General features: G+C 40.2%; 1 protein-coding gene across 3 annotated transcripts in view; it reads left to right on the top strand.

The window, feature by feature from the left end:
- The window catches only part of arhgap39 (Rho GTPase activating protein 39), a 42378-nt gene extending 32259 nt beyond the window's left edge, over window positions 1-10119 (top strand). For all 3 annotated transcript variants that reach the window (XM_014008084.1, XM_014008088.1, XM_014008085.1), the window contains 6 exons: window positions 896-1109; window positions 1235-1308; window positions 5664-5863; window positions 7192-7283; window positions 8331-8500; window positions 9910-10119. In XM_014008084.1, coding sequence (XP_013863538.1) covers window positions 896-1109; window positions 1235-1308; window positions 5664-5863; window positions 7192-7283; window positions 8331-8500; window positions 9910-10104 — 945 coding nt within the window. In that variant the 3' untranslated portion in view covers window positions 10105-10119. The remainder of the gene's footprint in view (window positions 1-895; window positions 1110-1234; window positions 1309-5663; window positions 5864-7191; window positions 7284-8330; window positions 8501-9909) is intronic.
- The last annotated feature ends 6 nt before the right edge of the window (window positions 10120-10125 follow it).

Genomic DNA, 10125 nt, shown 5'->3' with positions numbered 1-10125 from the left:
GTGTATATGTGCATTGGAACATATCACATGTGTATATTGTGGGGTTTTGTTTGTTATCTTTTATTAATCTTTCATTATTCTTCTCAGCGTCTCTTGTATTAAGCTGCAGTAATGTGCAAATTTCCAGACTGTGGGATCAATAAAGTTTTATCTTATCTTATTTTATCTTAAAAACAGTTTTTAGTTGGTAGATAACTGTGTTTTTGCTATGAAACTACAAATATGGCTGAACGGGGTGGAGTCGAACGCTCAGCGACCTGGAGGGGGCGGGGTGTGAAATATCTCATTTGTGTTTAAAGAGACCGCACCAAAACAGCTTGCTCTGAGGCGCAACTCAGAACAGGGGTAAAAGCAAGGAAAGCAAGGAGTCTGTGGAGCAACAAAAACGAGGAATTAAGACCAAAGTGTTGCAGTTTTATTTTAAATAGACCATAAGTGAATGATTTAGACATGAAAATGAAGGATTTAAAAGTATGATGTGATATCGTTAAGTAAAAAATTTCTGCCAATGGAGTAAGAAAATTTTACTTGGTAAGATTCTTAATACATGATTTCACTCAATTTTTTCTTATTTCAAGAATCTTACCAAGTAAAATTTTCTTACTCCATTGGCAGAAATTTTTTACTTAATTTGAGTTAAATTTTCAGTCTAACAAGACAAATAATCTTGCACGTTCTGAAAACAAGATTATTATTCTTACACAATCAGTTCTTGTTTAGTAAATCTGTCTCAAAACAAGATCAAAAAGGTTTTTTGGCTGGATAGAAGATTTTAAAACTTGGTAAGATGGACATAGTTGGGTTGAAAGGATTAAGGGTCACGGGGGAGAGGTATGTCTGGGTTGAGCAGTATATATATGGATGAGTTGCCTCACTGTCTGGTTTTAATGATCAGGTGGTGGTGCGAGGATGGAGCAACCAGGGTCTACGTGATGAGCTCTACATCCAGCTGTGCCGTCAAACCACAGAGAACTTTCGCTATGATAGTCTGGAGCGTGGCTGGGAGCTGATGGCCATCTGTTTGGCCTTTTTTCCTCCAACTCCCCGTTTCCACGCCTACCTGGAGGGCTACATCTGCAGACACATGGACCCTCTGAATGACACGAAAGGTAAGACAACGTCTTTCAACAAATGTTTATAACCTTTAAAGCACTTGCTGCATCTGAACGCTCATGTAACCTCAAAGGAGCAACGAGGATAACTTCTTATTGTGTCTACTTTTTTCTTGCTCAAGGAGTTGCCATTAGCAGTTATGCTAAGTACTGCTTCAGGAAACTGATGAAAGCTGCGCTGACTGGAGCCAAAAAGGTAGGACGTTTTCACCTAACTGTTGAATATCATTAGATTTTTATGAGAGAAATGTTCTTTTTGGCTCAGAGTAAATTGTTTTATTCCCAGTAGAGAGCAATACACATGTACTGCATAGCATGTCACTGCTACTAATAAATGACATTAAACTTCTTACACTTAATTTAAAATATGTTTGCAAATCAGAGAAGCTTACTTTTTATGTCATCTCAAATATAGCAGGACAGCACTCTTCATAGAAACACAGCCTTCATGTCTAATGTTTTCACCTCTGAGTAGGCTTGGACCGGATGACAGTATTTTGGTATACTTCGATATCAAAATATGGTGACTGTACTGTAGTGTTGTAGTCAAGTCCACCTAACCCAAGACCAAGTCTAGACCAAGACCACAGTGTCTCCAGACCGAGACAAAACCAAGACTTTTGTTGGGCCTGGACCAAGTTGAGACCAAGACCAGAAAAAAAAAACCTAGTGTCGAAAGATGGAGTATTCTGTACACATGTAACTAATTTAATGTATAGAGCTAAAATTGACAAAATCCTTGTGTGGGGCCACACAGTCGGTAACAAAAATACATAAATAGCAATGAGTCAGGTTGGACAATAATCTGGCTATTTAGTGATATTTCCACAGTTGTGGTCTTGACTGATCTTGAAATAAAATTCCGAGTCCTTAATGGCCGAGACCGAGACAAGACCGAGTACAAATGGTGTCGAGTCCGCAACAAATCTAGGACCATCAAAACATAGTCTTGAGACTGGTCTCAAGTACTACAACACTAGTGTACCGTATATAAAAATTATGACAGTATGAGTGAGGTGAGGTAAAACACCAAAATTCCACAAGGCTGCTATAAAAACTGTGACATAAACATTCAAGGCACTTTCAGAAGATGCCCCATACAAACTAATTACAGCTCATTTAGAAGATAAACAGAGGGGTGTGGGGGCAGAGACACCCCCGTCTGTTGCACCTCTCTGAGCAACGTTACTCGTCGAACCTGAAAAGGTGAGCTGGTGTAGTGCTGGCTGACGACTTTGGGACCACTCAGCCATGGGTTTCTAGCGTTTCAGGCTCCTCGCTGCAGACGAGGAAATACCTAAAAACTATAAAAGCATGCAGCAGCGTGGATACAAACATGGTAAAAGTCAGAGTTTTGTAATTTAGTGATATAGTTGGACTTATTTTTGACCTGCTCAACATACAGTAATAAGAAGCAATTCCATTCTGTTTCCTGCAGCTGCTCTGAGTGACGTCAGAACAGCTCAGTCTTTTCCCCACATCTCTCTGACTAAATGCATATAAATGCTCACAAGGAGCCATTTCTCTATTAATTATTGATTACTCAACATGCCACAGACACACACACACAGTAAAACCGTTTATTGCTGTATTTTCTAAAGGTTATACCACTGTATGAAAATGACCAATACGGCCCAACTGGGAATATTTCAGTTCATTACAGTGTAATGTGACCAGAGGTGTTCATGGTAGCTGTGGTCCCTACTGACTTCATATCATCAACAAGACCCTCATGTAAAACTGTGAGCTGTGATCCCTCATCTACCTCCTCATCATCCTCACCCTATGACAACGATCTTACATTGATTTATCCACTTATGAATAATGGAACCAACCACTTTCTCACCAAGGTTCTCACTGATGGTCCTTTAGTCCATTTCAGCCTTGTGTAGATCTGCTGTCCGGTCCCTGACATCCTTTAACAGATTTTTGGTCTACCCATGGTGGTAGACAGATTGGAAGAAACAGATTTTTGTGGACAGCTGATCTCAACAAATATCTCTAATTGATTAATTTTAAGCTGTGCGGCATGTAATCATTCTGCAGGAGCCAGAATTCTTGTTGTGTTGTAGAACACATTTTTTTACAAATATTTTTCCATTCTTTGATGTTCAAATCAGTTTGTAACTTTGATGTTGTCATGACTTTTACTACATCTTGATTTATGTGGTACATCTGCCAAGAACATAAAGGAATATACCTTGGACACACAGCTCTAAGCTGATAAAAAGTCAAGCAATGACAAAAAACATTTTAGGTCTCTGGTTATTATAGTGTTCATTATACAGTATATGTGTGATGTTTCAAAGCTGGTATGTTCTTGCTACAGAATTTTTCAATTTAACCAATAAACCAATCAGGCATTGTTTGAGATAACACTACATATAAAAAATCATTAGTTTCTAAAGTTAATGTTGGGACCCCACTGTGGGTCGTAGAAACTACAGAAATTAAACTGACTTTTATGATTCCCAGTAACACATTCAACTTTAACTGTTAAAATAAGATTTAAACAGTGATCATAAATAGAATAGACAACATATAAATGTTCATGAGTCTTTTTGTTGAATGAATTACTATTTGTATACTTCAACCAGAAATACATGGACCATGAATCTTTAGGACTTTCAGTTTGTGGGTCAAAAGCTGAAAAGTTTCAGAACCACAGCACTAAAGCATCAATCCACTAACTGTGAAGTAGGGTATTCAAGTTCTTTTTTAAACCAAGTATTTATAAGCAGTGTTAGAAGTTTTTTTAACCTTTTTCTGTTAAAAATACATTTTATTTAAACATCAGATAATCTGATGTTTGTTGTTTGTTCTGTAAAATAGCTGTCCAACTAAAATGTTTTCCTGAATTCTCTGTAAATGTGAAATCCTATCAAACTGTTGTTCAGTAAGTAAGCTGTTAGAGGTAAAATCAGATTTCTTAATTAGAATATATGTTTAGTCCAAGTTTTATTTCTGATATTTTTACTCCAACATAAGCTTACAGTATGCTTTAAAATATTTAAGGTTTAGTGAGTTCAATGCAGTTTTAAATAGTTGGCAACTAGGAGTGCATTGAAAAATCATCCGACCGATTAATCGGCACCAATTTCCTTAATTTTTGGGCGATCGGACTTGTGCTGATACTTAGATAAGATCGGTGGAAAAAAATCTGCTTCTCATCTACCTCCACAGAGGTCTGAAAATCAGCCTCCGTCTCCTTTTGCTCTGCTGTGAGTAGGCCTGTCACGATAACAAATTTTGCTGGGCGATTAATTGTCTCAAAATTTATTGCGATAAACGATAATATTGCCTGGTGACCGTTTTACAACTAATAATTATAAAAGCGTAATGTGTAAGTGTAATAAATCAATAAACTTTCATTTTTAAAAGAATGTTTAACAAAGTGGACTCTCAGTCTCTAACAAAAAAATGCACTTGAATAAAAAAAACAACAAAGAACAACAAAATGTAAATTAAACACCACACACAACTAAGACAGTAAATAAACAATATTAAAGAACAGCATCTCTTTAGAGATGAAGCAAATTACACAGCCTGGTGAGGACCCACTGTTTCTTATGGGGACATAAGCCCAGTTCACATCCCATGTGAAGTGTAGGCTAGGTTTAGGTTCAAATGGTAATAGAAAATACTGGTAAATGAATGAAAGTCAATGCAAAGTCCCCATGAGGATAGAAGAACAAACGTGTGTGTGTGTGTGTGTGAGGAGGGGACAGTCAGTGAGGAGGGGACAGTCAGAGCGCTGCAGGGAGGAAATCAGACAGTTCAGAGTTTTACTCATGAGTTGTTGGGACAGCCACTGGTTTTTTGGGTGTTTTGTTAAAACACAGATGCTGCGTTTAAGTTTCCTGTTATTTTTGGGAGCTACAGGTAAAGTCTTGACGACTTTGTCGCGGGTCAGGGGGAGTTTCAGCCCCCACCCCTTCTCCTCCTTCTCTCTCTCTCTCTCTCTGTCTCTCTCTCTGTCTCTCTCTCTTTCTCTCTCTCTCTCTCACTCTGTCTCACTCCGTCTCTCTCTCCCTCCCTCCCTCCGCAGCGAAATCCAGGTTCTAGTTCTCCGACACTTCTGCAGCCGCGTTCTGCTTTGAAGCGTTTCTTTAGGAACGAGCTCTCATGCTAAAGCGAGAGTTGACTCCTCCCACACTAAGAAAACAGGAGGGGAGGGGTCAGCGGAGCTCCTGTGTTGCGGAGCAGAGAGACACGAAGTAAACAAACAAGCAGGAAAATGAAACTTATCGGCCCCTTTTTTTTTTACCGACCTCAAAAAAAGTTATCGTGCGATTAATAGATTAATTGACTATCGCGACAGGCCTAGCTGTGAGCACTGCCTGATGTCCTGTTAAAACAAGTTTGTATTGTTTCAAGAGTATTGTTCAATGTTTTTCAATAAAATAAGACTGGAACATTGAAGACATCGTCAGCTATTTAAAACATTGGTATTGGCCAAAATGGGAATCTTCTTTGATATTTTCTCAGTGACTGTATATTTCATCAGCTCTACCGTTTTATCACATGAAGACACTTCACCTCTGTTTTCAGGGCCTGCAGAAACCCTGTCTGGAGGAAATCAAACACGCCAGGAGCGCCATCTTCAATCCATCTATGTTTGGTTCCTCCTTAGAGGAGGTGATGTCTCTTCAGAAGGAGCGATACCCAGACCGCCAGCTGCCCTGGGTCCAGACTCGACTCTCGGAGGAGGTTCTGGGTCTCAATGGCGACCAAACAGAAGGCATCTTCAGGTGAGTGAGCCATGAAAACAAAACTATAGCTGCTGGAATAATCTAAGTTCCAGCATCAGTATTCAGTGAGGAGCAACCTAACCAGGCCCTACTTTACTTTAGAAAACTGTGAAACTCAGACTGCAGGATTTACTGGAATCAAGTCATGTTTAATTGATGCCGGCTGCTGCCACATTACTGAGTTAATAAAAAGACATTTCAAGGACTGAAACACAGGAAAAGTGCTCATTATAATTTTTTACCTGTATAATTTGATTTGTATAACAAGTTACAACACAACCATACTGGTTCTAAGAAAGCAGAACAGCATTTCTGAGCTCTTATTTGTACGATGGCAGGATTAGGATTAGGTTGCTTCCTGGACACCTGCCTTTAGATATTTTCCAGTCACATCCTTGGAAGAGATCCCAGTGAAGACCCAAAACTCTCTGGAGGGATTATTTATCTTCTGTGGGCTGGAAACACCTAGTGATACCCAAAGAGGAGCATCACAGTATCACAGAGGGATGTCTGGGTTTCCCTCCTGGGCCTGTTGCTTTATTGACACAACCTCAGATAATTAATAGAAGATGGATGAATTAATTATATTTGGTCCTGAATAGATACGTAGTTGTTACCTACAGTAAACATTCAGTGTTGGGGCTTATGTTGCACCATGAAAGAACGTGAACGAAGGTTTTGCAGGTTTGTGTTTCTAAAACAAATGTTATTAGGAAAGGAAAGATACACTGGTCAAAAAAAATTTTGCCACCTGGATTTAACTAAGCAAAACGGTTAGGTACAAGCCTCCTATTGGATAATTACTGCATGGGTGATTACCTTTCAGCTGGCAACAAGTTATTTAATCCCAACTGATGCAATGTGTTGCTTCTCGTTCCTTAAACAACCATGTTTAAAGACACATCCGGTGGTCGATGAAAAGATGTCAGTCTGTTGTCACTTCATTGACATCAAGCAAAGAAAACATCTAGGAGACTGCAGAAACTATTAAAATTTGGTTAAGAACTGTCCAACGCATTATTAAAAACTGGAAGGATAGTGGGGACCCATCGTCTTCGAGGATGCTCCATCATGCCTATAGTGCCTACTGTACAGCCTGTGGGGACAGTCTATGATCTGGGGTTGCTGCAGTTGGTCAGGTCTAGGAAGCTTATAGAAACAATGCCACAGCGAATGCGTGCCGTAATCAAAGCTAAAGGCGGACCAACGAAATATTAGAGCGTGTGACCTTTTTTTTAAATGGTGGCGACTTTTTTTGGCCAGGCAGTGTAATTAGGTTACAGGACGAGGAGCTAAGGTATAAATGTTCTTTGACTTTTGACCTCCAGGGTACCAGGAGACATAGATGAAGTCAATGCCCTAAAGCTGCAAGTGGATCAATGGAAAATCCCCACAGGACTGGAAGACCCTCACATTCCAGGTACACATAAACACTTTCATTTAAAGAAAACTGCTCCGAGCTCATGTGTCAGGGTTTAACCCAGTCTCATTCAGGAGCACCTCACCTCCAGAAGGTTTTCAAAGGGGTGGCCATATGAGGATTTTAGACTGATAAATCTTGGGATGGTGCACCAAAACTAAAAGCAACAACAGATTTACAGTAGTTTTTTTAAATACTACTGCGATATATGTGCTACTGGAGAACTCATGGAAAATGAATGACACACTTCTGGCTTAAGGAGCCACACAGACAGCCTCTTCTAACAGATACCTTGTTTTAACATCTGTGCACCATAACTGATGGATTAAAGCAACACATCTCTGTAATAAGTCCCACCCTCTCCTTCTTTGGGTGAAAATAGGTCCTTCACTTGGACTGGTGGTAAATGCTGCACCTCATTTGTTTCCTAAAATGCTTCAATAAAAAGACTATAGTATTGTCTTGCCCAAATATTGTGGCCTGTCAGACAAATAACTGTATAATTTAATGTTTGTATAATTGTATAACAAAGGGATAGCTCAGGTAATCAAAGCCAAGTCTAACTAGAGGGTTTATAAAAACAGAAGTCCTTGAGTCTAGTCTTAAAGTAGACAGATTGGTTCCACAACAGAGGTTGGGAAGTGGAAGCTCTGCCTCCTGTTGCACTGCTATAAACCGTAGGAACCACGAGTAAACCTACAGTCTGAGGGTGAAGTTAACTGTTAGGAAAATACAGAACAAGAAGACTCATCACTTCTCTTTGTTTCTGCTTTGTTTATCTTATAAACGTTTTGCTAACTGATCACTAAGTAGAAGAAACACGAGTTCCTGTTTCTTCCCCTTTTGCTCAAGGTCATTCTCAGACTTTATTTTTGCTGCTGTTTTTGGCTCCCTCCTTTGAATGGGACCACATGCTGTCAGCCCCAGAAGGATCTGTTAGACCCCGAACAACGAGTACATGCTATTTTTTTTTTGTTCTGTCACACAAAGCAGACATCTAACAATAAGCTCCTACCTAACGTAAACCCTGTCCCTCTGTGTCCCCAGCCTCTCTCTTAAAACTCTGGTACAGGGAGCTAGAAGAGCCGCTGATCCCTCACGAGTTCTACGAGGAGTGTATCAATAGCTATGACAACCCAGAGGCAGCTGTCAACGTGGTTCTGGGTCTGCCACACATCAACAAGCTGGTACTCTGCTACCTCATCCGCTTTTTACAGGTAACACTCCCAAACACACAGCGGACAACACGAATACACCAAGAAAGTTATTAAAACCAAACTTTAAAAAGAAAACAGAGGAAATGCTCTGAACATTAACTCTTTTATTATTTCATTTAATGAAATTTAAAGCTTTCGTGCTTATTTGACCTAATCCAACTTGAGAATCCAATATGAGAAACACAGCTGATCAGCTGATGGAACTAGCTTTACCCAGAAAGGTTCCAAACTGAGATACAGTCCTGACTACCCACTGTTCCACCACTAGGGATGGGTACTGAATTCGATACTTTTTTAAGTACCGACCAAATTCTGTTGGTACTAACAAGTACCTGTTCACGTAACATCAAACGGTACCATGTTTCAGTACCTAAATGCATCAGTGTGACCGTATTGGCGTAAGAGTGGGGGATTTTCCATGCTTGTCCTGAACGCAGCATCGCGCAAGAGCGTAAAGACGTCAGCAGCCGCTGGTTCAGTAAACAGAGCTCAGTCTGAACGTAGCTTGAAAGCCTCGCAGCTCCTGGAGAAAACTCGCCGAACAGACCGCCTCTGAATTGTCTGGTGGATTAATTATCTTGTGAGCACTACGTTCGCTTGCTCAAAGTAAATAAAGTACCACCACTTTCTTTATTTCATCCGTCATTAAACAGAGACCGGCAGAGGAAAACAATAGAGGCACTTCCCGACAGTCCGACACACGTCTGACCTGAAAGAGCACAAAAGCAGCTAACTTGAAGCGCTGGGCTCATTTTGGATGCTCAAAACGTTGCTTGAAGACCTTTTATTTATTTTAACTCAATCCTCTTTTGCTTTTTTGATTTAAACATATTTGCCTTCCATTGACCTCCATCACACAATTTTTCTAGCGGGGAAATGACATCAATAGAAATACGTGGAGCTGGATTTTAATTTGTGCAATAAGACAAAACAGTCTTGTTGTTTTCAACAGTTTTCACTATTTGTTAAACAACTGTTGTTACAATACAAAGAGTTGGATGTTGTATTGATATTTGTTAAATTTTACATATTGAAAAATAAATATGTTAAATAAATTTAAAAAGTTCATTATTAAAAAAAACAACAAACACAAAGTACCGAAAATTGGTACCGTTGAGTACAGGTACCGATTCCTAGGTATCGGATATTGGAACCGAATTGATTCAAATGTCAAAGGTACCCATCCCTATCCACTGTGCCACAGATCAGACACCAAATAACAAAAGACAAAGTAGTTCTGTTGCTTCAGCCAGAGTTCATAGAGCTGTCTCCTAACAGCCAGAAGGTTTCAGGTCGAAGCTCTAAACCCAGACTGAAACTTCTCAAACCCATTATTTCTGTTGATATCTGAGTAAACAGCACCGGTACCATCCTCCTGAGAGTAGGCTGTGTTTTTGTCTCGTCCCCAGGTGTTTGCTCAGCCAGCCAACGTGTCCATCACCAAGATGGACGTGAACAACTTGGCCATGGTCATGGCTCCCAACTGTCTGCGCTGCCAGTCCGACGATCCCCGGGTCATCTTCGAGAACACCCGCAAGGAGATGTCTTTCATACGGGTGCTCGTCCAGCGGCTCGACACGAGCTTTATGGATGGAATCCTATAGCCCCCCTCACCTGCAACACCC

Source organism: Austrofundulus limnaeus, unplaced genomic scaffold, assembly GCF_001266775.1.
Source record: "Austrofundulus limnaeus strain Quisiro unplaced genomic scaffold, Austrofundulus_limnaeus-1.0 Scaffold47, whole genome shotgun sequence".
NCBI lineage: Eukaryota > Metazoa > Chordata > Actinopteri > Cyprinodontiformes > Rivulidae > Austrofundulus > Austrofundulus limnaeus.
This window is presented reverse-complemented; position numbering and strand designations above follow the sequence as displayed.